General features: G+C 36.9%; 1 protein-coding gene and 1 pseudogene across 7 annotated transcripts in view; one reads left to right on the top strand and one right to left on the bottom strand.

The window, feature by feature from the left end:
* The window catches only part of SNX14 (sorting nexin 14), a 68487-nt gene extending 57611 nt beyond the window's left edge, over nucleotides 1-10876 (top strand). For all 6 annotated transcript variants that reach the window (XM_079939153.1, XM_079939154.1, XM_079939157.1 and 3 more), the window contains 9 exons: nucleotides 701-812; nucleotides 3145-3185; nucleotides 3313-3432; nucleotides 5854-5977; nucleotides 6252-6416; nucleotides 6594-6689; nucleotides 8943-9034; nucleotides 9706-9762; nucleotides 10682-10876. In XM_079939153.1, the coding sequence (XP_079795279.1) occupies nucleotides 701-812; nucleotides 3145-3185; nucleotides 3313-3432; nucleotides 5854-5977; nucleotides 6252-6416; nucleotides 6594-6689; nucleotides 8943-9034; nucleotides 9706-9762; nucleotides 10682-10720 (846 nt within the window). In that variant the 3' untranslated portion in view covers nucleotides 10721-10876. The remainder of the gene's footprint in view (nucleotides 1-700; nucleotides 813-3144; nucleotides 3186-3312; nucleotides 3433-5853; nucleotides 5978-6251; nucleotides 6417-6593; nucleotides 6690-8942; nucleotides 9035-9705; nucleotides 9763-10681) is intronic.
* Nucleotides 10877-11010: 134 nt separating this feature from the next.
* Nucleotides 11011-14883, bottom strand: LOC307195184 (3-hydroxyisobutyrate dehydrogenase, mitochondrial-like; annotated as a pseudogene). Its single transcript has one exon. The product of its transcript is annotated as a 3-hydroxyisobutyrate dehydrogenase, mitochondrial-like (transcript).
* Between the last annotated feature and the right edge of the window lie 5397 nt (nucleotides 14884-20280).

The raw sequence follows: 20280 nt of genomic DNA, 5'->3' as shown, positions 1-20280 counted from the left end.
TAGAGAACCTCATTCTAGAAGAAATATTTTTTGGTAATATGGAGTTAAATGTTGCAGTACTGGTATTTCATTTTAACTCTTTCATAGTTACAAAACTGAATATTAGGTAAGACTGGGTTAAATCTCACTTTAAGACTTCAGTTTGTCTTGTAAGAAGAAATAGTGTTGCAAGCAGATCAGGCAACAGAGTCTCCAAGTTATTTCACATTTCCACGTTTAGTTCTCTGCAAAACCCTTTATACCAGCTTCCTTTAATTATCAAGATAGATGTATGATATTGTAATACTTATTTTATAGTTGAGAAACTGAGAAATAATATTAGCTAATGTTTAATCTTCCTTCCTGTGTATCAGGTACTGTGCCTCATCTAACAATACTGTAAGTAGGTAGTGTTATCTTCATTCTACACATCAGGAAACTGACTCTTAGGCAATATATGAACTTTTCTAGGGACAGCTGGCTAGCAAATGGAAGAGCAGAATTCAAACCCATTCATGTGTGACTATAGAGGTCTTACCCTCTTATATGATGCTATTCTTTCTATAAATGTGCTTTGTTATTATTCTGAATATGAAATAGCCTTTGAGGATTTAAAATTGTTTTCTTGGTTAAAAAAATAATTTTAATGTAGTTTTCATCACTCTTCTAGATTGTTAAAACTGTTTTTTCCCCCCCTTTTTTTCTGTTTTTGTTCATCAAGAAACTTCTGCAGCATCCAGAATTGAGTAATAGTCAACTTCTGGCAGATTTTCTCTCCCCCAATGGTGGGGAAACACAATTTCTTGATAAGATACTACCAGACGTAAATCTTGGTAAGTCAATTTAAATAATCATATAGAAGAAGATAAACTGAAAAGAAAAGAAGCAGTATTTTCAGATTAATTTAGAAAAATAATTTATAGAGTGAAGCCATGTATCAAAACTCCGAAGGACTTCTTATATACTGTTAATGGGAATATAAATTTGAAAACCACTTGTAACTTTAACGGAGTATAATCTATAAAAATATTGAATCACTGTGTTGTACACCTGCAAGTAATATAATATTGTAAATCAACTATACTTCAATTAAGAAAAAAAGGAAAACCACTTGGAAAAACAGTTTGGTGTAAAACTGAATGACCCAGCAGTTCCTCTCTGAGATATACACTCTAGAGAATCTTGTATTCATATTTAACAATGTTCTTAGCAGCATTGCTTATAGTAGCCTAAACTGGAAATAATGCAGATGTTCATCAGCAATAGAGTAGACATAAATTATAGTAGTTTCACAAAATGAATACTTAGAGCAATGCATACCCATGGCATGTAGCTGCTTGGAACAGTGTTGATAATCTTAAAAACATGATGTTGAATGAAAGAAGCAAGAGGCAGAAGAATGTATGCAGCATGATTCCTTTTATATAAAGTTCAGTATAGACTAAGCAATAAGATAAGCTGGAAAAGTTTGAATAAAATTGTTAAATATCATAATGGAAGAGAAGCAGTATTTCTAAATATATTTTATATAATGTCATCTTAAGTATATATAGAACTAAATGAATAAATATTACAAGTGGGCATTTGGCTTTTATCTGTATCTCTACAATTTTTTTTTGTTTTTGCGGTACGCGGGCCTCTCACTGTTGTGGCCTCTCCCGTTGCGGAGCACAGGCTCCGGACACGCAGGCTCAGCGGCCATGGCTCATGGGCCCAGCCGCTCCACGTCATGTGGGATCCTCCCGGACCGGGGCGTGAACCCGTGTCCCCTGCATCGGCAGGCAGACTCTCAACCACTGCTCCACCAGGGAAGCCCTCTCCAAATTAATACATATAGTTGAGCCAGAATATTTCGTGTGTGTCTTATCGAGGGAAAATGTGAGAACATTTTGTATTTGGTTATACGTAATGTTTAGGAGATAAAATTGGGTAGACCTGGTTACTGACTAGGTTTGACTTAAGAAGAAATGATCAAAAAATAATAAAATTTAAAAAAATATTTCAGATGTGGAAAACACAATATATTGGCTTCAAAATGTTTAAAAAGGCAGAATTAAAATGAATAAACATTTAATCAAGTTTCCAAAGTAAAAAAAAATGATGATCCAGGTTTCTGTTTATACAACTGGATGAATGCTGTTACTTGCTGAGATATGGAATAAATTTAGAGTAGTTCTGAACTTGTTGAGTTTATAGAATCCAGTTGAGGAAGTTTTATAAGGTAGGAGAGGCCAGGAGAGAGGCACAGAATAGAGATTTGTATGTTATTTGAAATCAGATTGAGCAAAACATTTGGCTCAGGAAGAGCATGTAGAAGAGAGAAGCACAGGATGCAACACTGTAGTTCAAAGAACTTGGGAAATTCTGAGGTGGGAGGAGTAATTTATGGGGGTACCAAAGGAGAAATTTATGGGGGTACCAAAGGAGAAATAGGAGAAATAGGAGAAATAGCCTGGTGAGAGGGTTTTTGCCTTTTGCTATTGCCATTAGAGTCTACTTTTTTCTAAACCGGACTGAAAGAAATTTAAATTATATTAATCAACTTTGACTGATTTTTACAGTCATTTCTAAATGCTTGAGAAAATCTCGTGATGTTTGATATTTTATAATAAAGGAACCTGGAGATACGATCAAGAGAAAATTCTGGCAAACAGGATTAGAATATATATTCTTAATCTAAAGCTGAGAATGCAAACTATTCAAATAGCCAATTTAAATAGTGTAGCAACTTTTAGAGCTTCTTTTTCCTTTTGACTAACTTTTGCATACTTTTAGATATCTTTATATATTCACCATTGCTTAAAATGTTTTGAAAACATTTCAATGGAAAATTTCAAATATACACAAAAGTAGAGAGATTTGTATAGTGAACTCCTTATCCCTTCAATAGTTATTGACACTTGGCTTGTTCCAGCCCTTCACCTGCCTCTCAGCCCACTGGATTACTTTAAAGTATCCTAAATGTTGTATCTATAAATAGTTAAGACTACCTGATTTATTGTAGATTTTTGTTAAGCGTGAAATGCTCAATTATAAATATTTTTTTTACCATTTTGCTTTTTACTTGGCTGTTTAGTGTTTTAAATTACCTAGTAAAGTATTTATATGAGCAGTTATGAGGTATATTATGCCTTGTTAAAATTAATATTTTACTTTTAATTGCAGGGAAAATTATAAAGTCTGTTCCTGGAAAACTAATAAAAGAGGTGAATGACTGATTTATGTGTATTCTATAAAATGATAGTTATAAGCATATTTAAATAGCAATAAATTTTAATGGGTTATATGATAATGAAAATCATAATCTTGATTTTTATACCATGATCTCCACAGAAAGGTCAGCATTTGGAACCTTTCATCATGAATTTCATTAATTCTTGTGAATCTCCAAAGCCTAAACCAAGTAAACCAGAACTGACCATTCTCAGCCCTACTTCAGAAAATAATAAGAAGGTACTGTGCATTGCCTCAGAGAGCCATTAAGTTTGAAGCTGTCCTACTTGAGATGACTTTTCCATTATAGGGAGAATCCTGTGTTAATGAAATGGATGGGACTTTATATTTTCCTTATGTGGAAATTAATTGTACAGTATAAGGAGTATATGTAGTTGCTTCGTTCTTTGCTTTAAACGGGGTGGGTTTTTTTTTTCCTCTTTTTATGAATTTATTTTATTTGTTTATTTATTTGTGGCTCTGTTGGGGCTTCATTGCTGTGCACAGGCTTTCTGTAGTTGGAACGATCTGGGGCTACTCTTCATTGTGGTGTGTGGTCTTCTCACTGTGGTGGCTTCTCTTGTTGCGGAGCACGGGCTCTAGAGCACAGGCTCAGTAGTTGTGGTGCACGGGCTTAGTTGCTCCACGGCATGTGGGATCTTCCCGGCATGTGGGATCTTCCCGGACCAGGGTTCGAACCCGTGTCCCCTGCATTGGCAGATAGATTCTTAACCACTGTGCCACCAGGGAAGCCTGGGGTAAGTAATTCTTTAGAAACCGTATTCGTAAACTATCATTCTGTATTTTGGGGAATTTTTAAAAGTGGTTTTCTTAAGCTGTAAATCACCAACTTCCAGTAATCAAGGAATTAATTGCTATAATATATTTATTTGCTGGTATTATATAATTTTAATGGCTTATAAAATATTTCATCGATTCATTGAACAAATACTTTATTGTGTGCCTGCTATGGAGAGGCACTGGGAATATAAAGATAAATTACCTGTCTGCAAGAAGCTTAGTTCAGTGCCAGAGTAGGACCCAGTATGGGGAGCTATGTGAGCCCAAAAAAAAACCCTTCATTTTGTTTATCACTATAAAGGGTATCTTTAATTTTTTTCACTTTATAGGTTTATTGTTGGTAAACAGTAATACAGTTGATGGTTGTGTATTAATTTTTAATTCAATAATCTTGCTAGACTTATATTAATTTTAGTAACGTATCCATTAATTCTTTTAGATTTACACATGCAAATGATGGCAGTTTTCTTTCATTCATGGCTAGGACCTGCTATACAAAGGGAATGGTTGCAGTGTTTCACCATTAAATAATAAATAGTGTAGCTTTTTTTGTAGAAATCCTTTATGAGGTTAAGGAAATTTAAGTCCATGTTTATGGGTGTACTTAGCCTATAATTTTTCTTTCTCATTGTATCCTTGTCAGGTTTTGGTATTAAGGTTATATTAATCTTTTTCTATTTGCTGGTAGAATTATAATTGGAATTATTAGTGCTTTAAATAAGTGATAACCTGTTAATAGTCATTTAGGCCTCAAGTTTTGTTTGTGGGAAGTTTTTTTTTTTTTACAACCAATTTAATTTCTTTTATGATTATAATATTCTTCAGGTTTATTATTTCATGAGTCAGATTTTGATAGGTTATGTTTTTAAAAAAATTCTCAAAATTTTGGCCTGAAGTTGTCAATAATATCCGTTTTTCTTTTTGTTTTCTCTGACATCTATAATTATGTCCCCTTTTATTCCTGACATTTTTTGTCTTTTTCTTTCCTTTTCCTTTTTGATCAATCTTGCCAAAGCCTTTGTCCGTTTTATCATTTGGTTTTGTTGGTCTTTTCTATCAGTTAAAAAAAATTGTTTTAGATTTATTTCTTTATTTATTTGGCCACACAGCGTGGCTTGCAGGATCTTAGTTCCCCGACCAGGGATCGAACCCAGGCCCTTGACAATGAAAGCACGGAATCCTAACCACTGGACCACCAGGGAATTCCCTATCAGTTTTTGTTTTTAGTTCCTTAATTTCTGCTATTTGATTATTATTAATGATAATAGACTCTTTTTTTTTTTGGCATACTTTTGGGGTAAGTAGGGCTGCGATTTAGTTGCATTTTAGCATTTTTGCTATAAGTAATTCTTCATATCTTGTTTTTGTCTCATATAGTAGGCCTTTCTGAGCTTTGACTATTATTGTCCAAATAAACTTTGCTTAAAGCTTAATGTTTACCTCTAAACATCCTTTAATTAAATAGTGATTTATAATCTTTAAATCATGTTAGAATTAAAATTAGCTATTATTGATGTTTTTATGCATCTTTATGTAGATATGTTCATTTGCTCCTTTCGGTGTAAAAAATCAAAGGGGTTCTTTATAGATAATGAATTTTCTGTTATGTCTAAAATGAAAGTCGATTTTTATTTAATATTTTGGCCCCCCGCAAAATATTGTATTTTTTAATTCAATTTTGGGTGTAAATGTGGAATTTTGGGGGCAGACCTTAACCTCTGTGACATTGTAGGGTTTTTAAAAATATTCTCTTTTGATTGGACAAAGTTTAAACGCCTTTGCTCTGTATCACTTTACCCTTAGTAATTATTATCAGCAGGTGTAATAAACTATATTTTTTTATTTCAACTTTTACTTTAGCTTTTCAATGATCTGTTTAAGAATAATGCAAACCGTGCTGAGAATACAGAAAGAAAGCAAAATCAGAATTATTTTATGGAAATGATGACTTTAGAAGGAGTCTATGATTACCTGATGTATGTAGGTAAGATATCTGTGGTTACTGTTAAAACCTGTTTCTCATCCATGTATTATATTTTTTCTGTGATGCAAATTAATGCTCTTGAGTATTGCCCCATTATAATCTTTTTTAATTGAAGGTACTTTTTAAAATAAGAATTCAATGTATATAATTGATCTTGAACATATTAAAGTTATTAGTGTTTACAAATAAAATATTGACCATTTGTATTTTTTGCATTGGAAAATGTTCAGATATCTATTTACCTTAATGAAGTGTTCTGTGTGATCCTTCTCAGGACGGGTGGTTTTCCAGGTTCCTGACTGGCTTCATCATCTCTTAATGGGAACTCGAATCCTCTTTAAAAACACCCTGGAAATGTACACTGATTACTATCTTCATTGTAAACTAGAACAGTTATTTCAGGAGCACCGTTTGGTTTCACTCATAACACTTCTCAGAGGTTTGTATTTTCTCATGTGTTTGTTTCATGTTTTGAGTACTCGTAAGGATTTTAATTAGACCTAAAAGAGCGAAAAGTCTTGCTTTTCTTTGTTTTATTAGTATTTCTACCATGAGGAAATACTTTGTATATAATAGGTGAAAATTCCAGCAAATGTTTCTTTTTGTCTCTTTTTAGATGCTGTATTTTGTGAAAACACTGAACCTCGCTCTCTCCAAGATAAGCAAAAACGAGCAAAACAGACTTTTGAAGAAATGATGAATTACATTCCAGGTAATGTAATATTTAAAAAGTAGTTTAATATAGATTAGCACTCTTTTGAGGTCATGATGTATAGTAATTATTGAGGCTAATTTTTACTGTGAGTTTTAATTTTAGAAGTAGTTACAGAAACCAATTAAAATTAACTCAATTGGTTAAATAAAATTTGGTTTTTATGATGTTAGCACTAAGAACTTTAAGGTAAGGCTGTTTCTACTCACACAATAGTCGGATTCTTTCAATAATTTAGAATCAGACTGATCAAAGTGATAGGTTTGTGGGACGGTTGGAGTCCTGCTGCCCAAGCACTTCACCAGGAGAAGAGCTAAACTAGTGTGTGTGAGTGAAAGGTCAGAATTCATTCATTCATCCCAAGTTTATTGAGCACGTTCCATGTGCCAGGCACTGTGCAGAGCGCAAGGGATATAAAAATCGTACTTGGGTAGCTCAGTCTGGCAGGAAGGTAGACATACAAATAAAACATACATGTGATTATAGAGCCATGTTCAAGTTACATAGTATCTCAAAGGAGGAGGGTGATCCCCTCTCTTATAAAGGAGGTAGGCTTGGGCCACTAAATGAATGAATGGTAGTAACCTCTTACTGAGATGGGAAACATGAGGAAAAAACGTCAAGAGGTCAAAGCAGAGGATATTTAGTTTAGGACATTTTGAATGTGAAGTGCCTATACATTATTCAGGAGGAAATGTCTAGTAAGCAATTAAATATCCAGGTTTGGAAATTGGAGGAATGATGATATAGGATAAATATATGGGAGTCATGTGTGAGTGGGTAATAATGCCCAGGGAGAAAATATAGAGTAAGAATGGAAAGTACCTTAGAGAATTCTCATCATTGAAAAATGAGTCTCAGAATGAGCCTGCTGCTCTGTGAAGACAGTTAAGTTAAATCCCTGGTCTGAATGTGAAAGTGAACCACAGCTGTTTTTGAGTGAATCTTCTCTAGGTATATAATGAAGTAATTTCTTACTTCTTTTGTATTATAGTGACCTTTAGCATTTACAGTTTTAATAACAGTCTTAGTTTTAACAACATGGAAAGCCAGTGAATGTAATAATTTCTTATTTTGCTCAGGCACGAATTTGAATCACATCTACTTCAAGACTTCATTTGGGAAGAAGTAATTTAGCTACTGAGGAAGCTTAGCATGCTTTCTGTTGTCCTCTACTCATTTCTTCCTTAGTAATGAAGAATCTGAAAGGATCGTTTATTTTTGTCCATTATGCTTCATGCATATTAATTGGGAAATTCTGTGTAGTATTGGTGAATTAAAGGATTCACAAAGACGCATAAATATCAAGGATCTACTAAACTTATTATAAATTGAATTTGGCTTTTGCCTCTCAGGGTTAGATTTACCTTATAAAAGCAAACATAAAATGAGCATTTTCCATGAACAGCATTAAGAGTTTCATTATGATCAGAGTGGAAAGGACAAATATTTGAGCACCTTGTTTACTTAAAAATAATTTTCTTTTCCTGCTTGGAGGAAAACATTCAGCACAGATTTTAATAAGGACTGACTGTGGTAATAGGAGTGATACATGACAGCTGTGTAGTCACACATGAATTGGAACTTTGGGGACTCTAAATTAGTGTGTAAACATTTTCCCAGGAGATTGTTCTGTAAGATAGTCAATACTAATTATGCAAAAAGTACAGAAATAAAGTGGTCATATTCATTGAAGAGAGTCTATGTTCACCATAAAATTAAATTAATTATTAAAAATATTAAGATATTCAAATATTATGAAAACAGAGAGAGTAAAAAGTAGAAGCCATCCTGTCCCCACTGTGCAGAAGTAGCTACGAGCTCCCGTTTGGTGTTAATCCTCACAGACAGTTTTTATGTATCTCTATACATGTATGTACAAATGTACGTGCATAATTTTAGCATTTTATTTTGTTTGTTTTACTTGAATGGGATAATAAAATATGTATTATTTTCCAACTGTCTTTTATCACTTAATAGTATAAACAGATTTCTTTACTGCAGCATTCCCCAGAGCTTGCAGTATGCATTGTGCATTGTGAATCTCCCAAAGGAGGATTCCCAATACTGCATTTCTTGACCACAGAACCCTTTTTTCCAAGAGCTTCTTGCCAGAACACTGATTTAGGAAATGCTAATTTACAGTATTTGCATAATACCCGGGAAAGAGAGTGGAGATTTTGCTTTATGATCCAGTAAATGATAAGTCACTTTATAATATAAAATTGTTTCACATGTGGCTTTCTTGCTTAGATCTGATAGTCAAGTGTATTGGTGAAGAAGCCAAGTATGAAAGCATCAGACTTCTTTTTGACGGTTTACAGCAGCCAGTTCTCAACAAGCAGGTAAAATTCATTAAAGCAGGTTGACTAGTGTTGGCTACGTTTAGCAAATGACACAGTAGGGTGTCTGGTATATTATTAACTGTGAAGTGATGCTATACTAAAGGAAGGCAATGTAATTCAAACATTTGGATAGGAAAAAGTATCTTTGTTAATAACTCTCTTTTGCTGAATACCTTTTTTTCTTTATAACATGAACTGTTTTGATTTAAAATAAATATATATTCACTATAGAAATTTGGAATATACTAAAAATTCATGAAAAAAGTAAAAATTTAAATATCAAGAATTCCATCATTCATTCAGGTTACATAGAATAACCACAGTTAACATTTTACTGATTATAGTCTGTTACATAGCCCGTTGAGATCTTAATACAGCTACAATTTTGTATCCTGCTTGTTTTCTTTAAAATTGTTGTTACATATAAAATGTTTAACATAAAATGAATTATGAGGAATAATAGTAAAATGAACTCATGTGTATGTAAAACTCATCTTTAAAATAGAACATTATGGATACTATTGAAGCTACTGCTTTTGTGCTTGTTTTATATTGTCAGTTTTATTCCCTGCCTTCCCCTTTAGCGGTAACCATAGTGCTAAATTTGTGTTTATCGTTTCTATGGGGTTTTTTTGTCTAATGCCTTAAAAAATATTTTTTTGGCGTTTTAGCTGACTTATGTTTTATTGGACATTGTGATACAAGAACTGTTTCCAGAGCTCAGTAAGGTAACTGAAAAGCGCAATTTTTCTTTATGTTTTTAGTGGTATGCTGGCATTTATTTTAATTAGAGACATAAAAATTAAGGAAACCCTTGTGATTCTGATCATTTTAAAAATGAACACCCTTATTTTCTTCATTCAACATGCTCAAACATAGAGTGGATTTTGGGAGATAGGAGCTGAATAGCCTCTGCCTTGACTTCCTCCTTTCCCAATTACAGTCAGATAGGGACACTATACCCTGTAGGGCCAGAGGAACGTGCGAGTTTACCTCCTAGCAGTAGGATGGGCCAAGCTCTGCAGGCTATCATCTGCAACACTGAATGCTGTGTAACTCAGACTTGAGCATTTTTGAAGCAGTTGAGCTTATATGAACCCAAGAACACAAAATGAATTGGAATTGGAGGATGCTAATATTATTATTATATTGAATTTTGAGGATTTTGAGTTTTGAGCATTGCTTTTTACTGTTTTTATTTTTTGACCAATCCCTTTGGTCAGATGAAATAACTATTCAAGGTTGTGATACAGCAATGAAATGTCAGTTTCATAGAGGAAACCAGATTTGGACTATTTACCTACTGAATACAAGTTTTCAAGTTATGGCAGTATTAAATGTATATTAAAGCAGGGTGGCAGTTATGGATAGTTTGTGTTCAGTTTACATGGGAATCAGTACCAGGAAACCTCCAGCTCTCTGTTTGAGACTTTATGAGGTCTATCGCTATACCTTGCCATTTTTCTTCTCTCTAAAACGTAAATAATTTCTTGTGGATACATACACACACACACACACACACCCCCCACATATACACAATATCTTAGGTTAGGATTTTAATACACTGAAACTGTTAGGCAATTTACAAATCAACTCTGGTTTGTTTGTTTCTTTCTCTTCTATTAAATAGATTTCTTTTTAATTTAGGTACAAAAGGAGGTTACCTCTGTGACGTCCTGGATGTGAACATTTGGATTTGGGATAGAATAACCAGTTGAAATGTCTGCTATGCTAGTGTAGTCGATATGTGCTGTTTTTTCTTTTACTTTTGTATATTCTTATATATATCATGTAATTCAGTGTCTGAAATTTGGATTTTGTTTTAATAAAGACTAACACGGACTTAATAATGATGAAAAGTGATTGGGTCTCATAGCCTTCTTTATGAGTTTTTCATAGCAAACAAGGGACTTCTTACTCTTGCTGGATGATTGACAGGTTATATATAACCCTTTAGGGTGTAAAAACTGAGTACTTAAAGACATTTGTGTGATTCAGTGTGTGATTGAAGTTGCATTTCATTGAACTGTATTCCAAAAACTTATATAAACAACTTAGTCAAGTAGATTTTGGGTTTATGTTGTCTCTCCAAAAGAAAAATATGAATTAACTGTATTCTTTGAGGAAAGTTAAATAATTATTTTTAAAGTTTCAATGTTGAGAATTCTACTGATAATTTCTTCCCATGATATGGTTTTCTCCTTCAACCACATTTGTCTTTCAAGAGTGGGCGTTTTGTGTTTGGTTATTGGCTGTAGTGTTCATTCAGAATATATTTATTGAGTTTCAGCCATGTATCAGGCACTGATAATGTGGGAACTCTAAATATAAGTTGGAAAACTAACCCATTTAATGGTACTATTCATGTATGTTTTTCAAAAGTTTGTAAAAATGGTCATTAGATATTGTAAATGTTTTAAAGGTTTTGCCAGTAGTTCTATTATTTTTTTTTAAATTATCAGCATAGAAATTTATTTGAATTCAAAATAATATGGTTATATTTAGGATAATATAATAATTCTCTAAAGCACATATCATCGTTGGCTCTGAGACAGTTCTAAAGATGTCATTCTTTTGAAGTCAAAATGTAGTAAGAATGTACAAGGAAGCAAAAATATAAAAAATAAGTTTGCTAAGTATTGGGAGTTGTTATAAGAGGGGCACACCAAGGTAATGTAACAGAGTTCAAGTTACATAGCATGCAGCAAGGAGTTCTCTTGCTTTACCAACTCCTGGAAAATAAACCAGTAACCTCAGAATGCAAGAATACCACCACTGGGTTAGCAGGACAAACTTTCTGAGGGACACAGGGAGTAATTCACTATACTTCCCCTTTCTCTAACTCCTTGCCTCACACCGATTTCTTTTCTTTCCTCCAGGATAGGTTTTATCCCATGGAAAAAAAATGTGGATTTATTTGTAAAATGGAGTAAATAATATCCTGTTTGAAGTAGGCAACGTTTTAACTGACAATGCTTAGGAATCAAACTTTTGAGAAAGGTCAATCAGCTAGCTAGCAGAGACCATCAGTGGCTTGCAGAAAAAAAAAATTCAGATAATATGTGTTTGCTAAATATATAAAAAGAATAAGCAGTTAAAAATGGGTGGAAAATCCCAGGGTTTATTGTGACCTAGACAATCAGAAGCAGACAGGTGACCTTTGATTAAGCCCATTTACTTGTGGAGTGAGCTGTGAGGGGCTCCAAGGTAGAGTTTGGTTTCCAACAGTGTCCACAGCCAAAGGGCAAACTCAGAACATCTCCTTGTCTCACAGAAACTGGAACATGGATGAGAAGTCTTTTTTGGAGTAGCCCTTCATCCTGTAGATCTGATGGGCCTGACTGCCCAGAAGGATTGGGCTCTTCGTGCTGGCAGCAGAGTCCTGTGTTGTTCCGAATCCACCCTGATAGTTATTAGCTGAGGGAACTCCATCCATCACCCCAGCTACAGGATTATAAGTGTCACTTGACCAACATTATCCTGAGCTCATATTTAGGATTTTAGCCAAGAGTTTGGGGTCAGGCCCTACCTGATTCCCGGATGCATAGCTGCAGCAGTCCCAGCCATACTGATAGCTAACAGCAAGTTGTCGCAGATCTTCGCAGCCTACCCAGTCCCAGCAGTTCCACGCCGCGCCACATTGCAGCCCACGCACCCCGGCAGCTCTTGGGCAGCAGCAAATTCTTCTGCGACTCCTCCCACCGCAAATGTGAGGCTCCCAGACCGAACAGCTCCCACACCACCAGAAACAGGGGCATCCGTGAAAACTGCTCCCATTTCCTCAACTTCTTTGGCCAATTCGTTCAAAACCATAGGATCAACAGTACTGGAATCTATTAAGAGTGAGCCTTTCTTCACTTGTTTTCAGAATTTCATTTGCTCCAGAACAAGCTTCTTTCGCATCGATGCTGGTGGGCAACATTGTAATAATTCTGTCAGCTTTTTTGGCTACATCTGCTGGGGAAGACACTACCTGTTCACCTGCGTCTAGAAACTCCTTGCATGCATCAGGGAACACATCATAAATAATGAGTGGATAGCCATGTTTCATGAGATTTTTTTGTCATTGGATTCCCCATGTTGCCTACTCCAGTGAATGCAACTGGAGTCTTAGAAGCCATTGACCTAGAATACACCGCTGCAAGGCTGGCCACCGCCGGTTGCTGCCGGCAGCTCCAGTACCGGAGGCCAGAGGCAGCTCCACGGAGCTGTAAGGAGGCTGCCATTGCTGCCCCCGCCCCGCCTCCCCACGGTGACCTCCGCGGCTCCCAGTTCACCTACTGGCTGTTAGGGTGCGTGGTCTGTTATCTTTTTAATTGCTTAAAAGTTCTAGACTATGTATGAATTTCTTTGAATCAGTGCTTTACTACCAAGCCTTAAACATTTACTAGTTTCTCAGGGACAGGTGGGAAATTAATCAGTCTAATTCTTCACATTTAAAAATCCATAGCATTTTGCATATTATTATTTAAAGTGTCATGGTGAACTGGAAAAATAAAATATGTATAGCCCTTTTATGCCATCCTCACCCACTTTCCTATAAATTGTGGTATTTTGTTTATTTAGATGAGAAAAAAATTCTTACGAGTGTATCAAATGGCCTGGGCTACCATGACAAAATACCATAAATGGGGTGACTTAACAGAAATTTATTTCTCACAATTCTGGAGGCTGGTAAGTCCAAGATCAAGGTGGCTGCAAGGTAGGTTTCATTCTGAGACCTCTTCCCTTGGTTGTAGACGGCTGCCTTTTTTCACTGTGTGCTCACATGACCTCTTTGTGCGAGCATGTGGGAAGAAAGAAAGAGATCTTTCTCTCTCTGCTTCTTCTTATAAGGCCACAAATGCTATTGGGTTAGGTTTTATGACCTGATTCAACCTTAATTACCTCCTAAAGACCTCATTTCCAACTATAGTCATGCTGGAGTTTAGGGTTTCAGCATGTGAATTTTAGGAGGACACATGTAAATCTATAGCAGTGAGTGAGCTCTATTTAAAGAAAATGTGCTGTATAAAAATCTACAAATACAAAATCATTCGCTATATAAAAGGGAAAGGAACTAGATGCATCCTCTGTTGGCCAGGCATTTTATGTCACATTTCACTGTCCAATAACTGTGAGATGGTATTATTCCTGTTTTATAGATGAGGATAATGAAGCCAGAGAGAACGGTAAAGTTGGAATTCAAACTTAGGTCTGTCTCTAGTCTTCGTGTTCTTGTCATTGTTGACCCATGAAAGGAGCCTTTATTTCCAAAAGCAGCCACTCTGGATCCCTTTAAAAAGTAAGTTCCCCTGGTGCATTTCAAATATTTTACTTTGCACATTCCTTTCTATCCATCTCTATGTGTGTCTTGTAGTGCATGAGTTTCACATTTTGAAATGTGTTTATTAGAAATAACTCTCTGTTTCTGGTTAGGGGATAAAATGAAATTAAATAGATGGGAAGCTACTTTGAAATTTATAAAGGACATTATAAGTTTGTGCTGTAAGTGTAATCATTTAGCTGTAGATAGCAGAAAATTCTGAGAAATGGTTGAAAGAAAGCAAACATATTTATTGACTTCCTAAAAACCGTTAGATTTTACAATAAAAAGTCAGAAGTCTAATCTGCCACTGTTCTTTGCAGACTGTATAATGATATATATACAAGTTGTAACTTCAGATATGGTCAACATTAGAATAAAAATGACCGACTGACTAAATGAATGAGCAAACATCTTGCTAGTCTGCTCCACTTCCATTTCAAAGACTGTTGTCTTTTATGTATCCAGTAGTGTCTTCAGTGTTGCTAGATATGTAAGGAGAAACCCTTAACCTGAGGCCTGTGGCCCCTAGAAGATCGTCAAATCCAGTGAAAAATGTTTTTTGTATTTCACTATTTTTTGTTAATTTGATGTTTATAATTTTCTTCTATCAAATTATATTAAAGTATTATTCCAAGTAAGGGATGTGGCTGTATTCCAGTAAAACCTTACTTACATAAAGCAGTGGCAGGCAGGATTTGGCCCTTGGGCTGTAGTTTGCTAATTCCTGATGTGGAAGAACGGAAGCAAGGAGGGAAAAGGGATGCTCTTAGAAAACTTGTAATCACCTTCATATTAGGGAGTGGCAGGGGGGAGGCTACAAAATTTACTCTTTGGAGAAAGGCACCTGTCCTTCTTGGGGAAGACTTAATTGGCCTTTTGGTTGCAGAGGGGTTAAAGAAGAGTCTAACTGCTCTGCATAATGAAAAGGGTGTTTAGGTAGAGAAGTTATTTTCTTAATTGCTTACTTTCTCTGGAGGGGCTGATACCGGAGAAAAAGGACTGTGTGGCTTTTGGACTGAGTCAGGAGGGTGGCAGAGAGGCAGGAGAGAAGGAATCATGCACGATTTGTTCACCTTATTCTACACGTGTGTATTGAGCGCTCACTATCTGCCAGGCAGTTTTAGATGCCAGGGATATATTTGTGCATTTCTAAGCTTACATTCGAACCCAGGGAGACAGACAATACAAACAATATAAATAAGAAAACAGTATATAGTATGTTAGAAAGTAACAAGTGCTCAGAAGAAAAATACACTGAAAAGGAAAATAAAATGGTATGGGTGGAGGTGTGCAGTTTAAAATAATGTGTCCAGGACATTGTAGAAAAGACCGGAAGGAGGTGAGATATCAAGCCATGCAAATATTTTGGAGCCCATATTCCAAATATTTGGAAATAGCAAGTGCGAAGGTTTGAGTGGGAGTGTGCCTGTTTTGTAGAAAGAGTAGCAAGGAGATCAGTGTGGCTACATCATGGTGAGTGAGGGGAGATAATGTCAGAGAAATGACGGGAGACAAGATCACAAAGGGCCTTGGAAGCCATTGTGATAACTCCCTTTTACCTGGTGTATGATGGAAAGATTTTGAGCAGGCCAGCAGCTATATTGTGATAGAATTACTTTGGTTACTGCATTGGGAGTGTTGAGAACAGATTAAAGAGTAAAAGTAGAAACAAGGAGCTCATTTAGCAGGCTGGTGAAGTAATTCAGTTGAAGTGACAGTCATTTGGATCAGGGCAGTACTTGTGGAGTTTTCGTGAAGTTGAGGTCTTTTGTTTTAAATTAGGCAACAGAATTTCCTGATGGACAGGTTGTGAGTTTGAGAAAAACGGAGCAGCCAAGGATGACCCCAAGGTTCTGCCTGAGCAATAGGAACGATGAAGGGCCTATTAAATGAGCTGAGGGGGATTGTGACTGGCACGTGTTTTGAGGGGAAGATCAGGAATTCATTTTTGGACACGTAAAGTTTGGGGGGGCCTATTAACCGTCTTAAATAGAGATGCCAAGCAGGCAGTTGTATTTATGAGTCTGGAGTCCATGGGAGGGGTTATAAATTTGAGAGTCACCAGGATCAGGATGTAAAACTGGATGACAGCACCGAGAGATGAAGTGTAAACAGAAGAGAGAAGCAGTCCAAGGACTGTGCCCTGGGGCGCTCCAGTGCTTAACACTAAGAGAGCTGAGAAGGAGCCCCAGGAAGGACTCCCAAGTGATGGGTTTGTGGATGCTTTTTAGGAGCATTGATATCTCACACTGAGCTGTAAGTTTTCTTCTTCATTGTAACTCCCTCCATTTATGCCCACTTAACACTTCAACATTATGCTAGCTGCTCTTGGGAGTGAAGGGAGTACTGTATCCATATTTGGGGACAATGCCTGGCGGAGAAAATGGGTACGGCCTGGAGACTTCAGTTTTTAAAAGTGGCTCAAATGTCTGAAAAAATGGGTGACATTGAAATTTCTTTACAAGGAAATGTGTTTTAGGTAGTTTTCTAAAGTTTGTCAGATCCATTTTCGTCATACAAGAATGAAAACTGCATAATTTTCCCTGAGGGATTTTATTCATGTTACTTAATGTCGGAACCGTGCTTCCTATTTAACTTCCCTCCTGCCTCACCGCACACACAGGTGCTCAGGGGAACTTTCTGACATTTTCTCCTAGTGTGGGCTAGTTTAATCTCTTGATTGTAAGTGATGGAACTCAACTTTGCTTTAGAAAAAGAAAAGAGGAATAACATATTTTTTCATGTAACCCAACTACAGAAAGGCAATAATGGAGTTGTCCTCAGTATGACTTACCCAGCACTTGAATAGTGTCAGGACTCTCTGTGGACATATGTCCATTTCTTGTCTCAGCTTCTGTCCTGTTAACTGTTATTCTTGTGGATGCCTTCATGTGGGAGAGGACGGTTAAACAAACTGGAATCATGTGATGATACAGAGGGGCAAAGAGGGAGCTTGTCTCTCTCTACATCTATACCCATATAAAACCTTGTGGAAGGATTCTTACTGTCTTGGCTTGCCTCTTAATTCAGACCAAGATGATCAGGCACTATAACTGTGAGGCCTAGGTCATGTGCTTCCACCAGAGCTAAGAGATTGCTTCTGTAATTAACTGTCCCACCAGAACTACCTGGGATTGAAGAGGTTCAGTGTCTCCCCAAAACGGGGGCTCTTTCCAGGAGTGGGAAGAGATGCTAGATTGGCAAATACGTGCATGTGTTTCTGTTTTCAGATGTTAATTTTGGCTGTCACTTCCACTTAGCTGTGAACAGTCCAAGTGCCAGGTTGTGTCTTTCTCACCCCTGTATCACCTGTGCATAGTCCAGCAGCACCTGGCACTAAGAAGGTGATGGGCACAAAAAGACTAGCTTGTGGGGGGATGGACACAAAACGACTAGGTGAGTTGAGGTGGAATGTACGTGCAGGGAGTTAAGAGGCAGGGGTGTGGCCTGTGATCCAGGTCCCTCACCTCTCTTATGACTGTTGCCAGAGTGAAAGACATATTAAGACCAGGGCACATGCCTCTCTCTGTGATCCTGAACCAGTGCTGCAGGTAAGGTGATCATGTCAGCTAACCTCAGGACACTGGTGACTCATGTGCACACTCACAGATTTCTGAATCAGATAAAAGGCATTTCAGGAGAAGGAGGAAGCAGAGAGAGGTGTTGGAAAGAAAGGGAAAGGGGCTGCTATAGAGGTCTAACTGCTGAGAAGTTATAAAGGAGCACGAAGACTGATATTGAATTTTTTCCCCAAATAGCCACAAAAACAAGAAAAGTTACACTGAATGCGGCCAAAGTATTGAATAATTGAAGGACATTAAGTATATAAGAGATACAGCTGTGTGGACACTGACAGATACACTTAAGTTGAGGAGGCAGGTGAGCTGAGCACCAGAGGGAGGGAGAATAGCCCTGCTGAAGCATTGCATTCCGTTGAACTGCACCAAGTGCTCACTCTTTCAATTTTCGTTTTTTTTGGCCACACCATGCAGCTTGCAGGATCTTAGTTCCGCGACCAGGGATTGAACCCGGGCCCCGGCAGTGAGAGTGCTGAGACCTAACCACTGGACCACCAGGGAATTCCCTCAATTTTCTATATTGATGAAAAGTTTAAAGATGTTCATGCGGTCTTAAATAGATTAATCTTTTGTAAATGACGTGGACTTGTGTTAATTTTTTTTTCTTTTTTTAAAGAAATTTATTTATTTATTTTTTGCTGCGTTGGATCTTCGTTGCTGTGTGGGTTTTCTCTAGTTGCGGTGAGTGGAGGCTACTCTTCATTGCAGTGTGCGGCTTCTCATTGCGGTGGCTTCTCTTGTTGCGGAGCACGGGCTCTAGGCTCACGGGCTTCAGTAGTTGTGGCATGTGGGCTCAGTGATTGTGGCTCACAGGCTCTAGAGTGCAGGCTCAGTAGTTGTGGCGCACGGGCTTAGTTGCTCCGTGGCATGTGCGATCTTCTCGGACCAGGGCTCAAACCCGTGTCCCCTGTATTGGCAGGCGGATTCTTAACCACTGCGCCACCAGGGAAGCCCTTGTGTTAATTTTTACAGTCTATTAATATTTCTAATAGTTGTACACTCTCCTTCCTCTGTTAAGGGACCTCTGGCATTAAGCTGTGGCTGGTATCTAGAGGAGATTAGCAGTTGTCTCAGCTCTGGGATTGAGCCCACTGGTGTCTCTTGATCTAGATTTGAAGGGGATGACTAGTAATTTATTACAGGGAATAATATTTAAAATACTTAAGTCAATGTGTGATTTATTTTTTCTGTTTATATTTTAAATGTGAATTGTATTGGCTTCCTCATTAGCCCTGTAATGCTACTCCCATTCACTTGCATTGTGGGCTTTCTTGAATGGGTTAGGGAGGGGCAGATGAAGCAGTGATCAGATAGTCAAGGAGCCAGCAGCCTCCTTATCTGTGGTGTCATTCTAGAGAACAGTAATGACCGAGGTTACCTTACTAGTTTGTTAATTATGTCTTGTTCTACAGTAGTGTCTGGGATCTCTTGTTTTATAGTCCCATCTTCTCTTTCCACTTTTACCCAAAGATAGATACTCAGTAAGGAATAAGGCGAGGCTACGAGAAGAAAACTTGAGCAGGATAATGATACACCTGTGTGGTAGATGAGCAGGAATGATGCTATATGCATTTCTTAGTTATGACACAAGAGTTACCACAAAATCAGTTTCACAACATGATAAATTAGTGAAATTTTTAGGAATGCTATATAAATGTAAACATATAAAGTCAATACATTGTGATTTTACCAGAAAGATAAGACTTGTTTATTTTTTAAGTGTATGGATTTCCTTACTTCATCTGCAGAGTATAGATCTGAAAAAAAGTCAACACCAAATTAAAAACTCAAGCTCAATTAGAAATTTGATTAGCCATATTTATTTTTTCTTTATAAAAAATATATATATCTTAGGGACTGATTTCATTACTAATACGATTATTATTTAATGATTAAAGTACCAGAAAAAGTTTAGTGTTGTTTACTTTTAGAGTGATTTTGGCTTTCATAAAAATCTGGATTTCATACATGTGAATGTACATTGTTGGAGTGGAATTTAAGAACTCAACATAGTTTTCAAGACACACTCAGAAGGTAGCGTTTTTATTTTTAACATCATTTCATATATATTTGTTGTACTAGGAGATTCTCAGAGTACTCACAGGGGCCACTTCTCACTTTTGATTGTCCGAAAGTGGAACATCTTTATTTGGAGGAATTCCAAGGTAATTGGGGGAGGGGGCGTTGAAGGAAGCCAAAAGGCTGGAGCTGAGTCCTCACTCAGCCTTCTTTTATCTTTATGAAAGACAGCTTGGGCCTGAACCAGGCTCAGCTTGTTATTTGCTCCCATCTGAATGGAGGCACCAGGCAGCCAGTGGCCCTGGCAGGTATAGCTGTGGTGGAGGTGAACCCAGCAGCAC

Source organism: Stenella coeruleoalba, assembly GCF_951394435.1.
Source record: "Stenella coeruleoalba genome assembly, chromosome: 12".
Taxonomy (NCBI): domain Eukaryota; kingdom Metazoa; phylum Chordata; class Mammalia; order Artiodactyla; family Delphinidae; genus Stenella; species Stenella coeruleoalba.
This window is presented reverse-complemented; position numbering and strand designations above follow the sequence as displayed.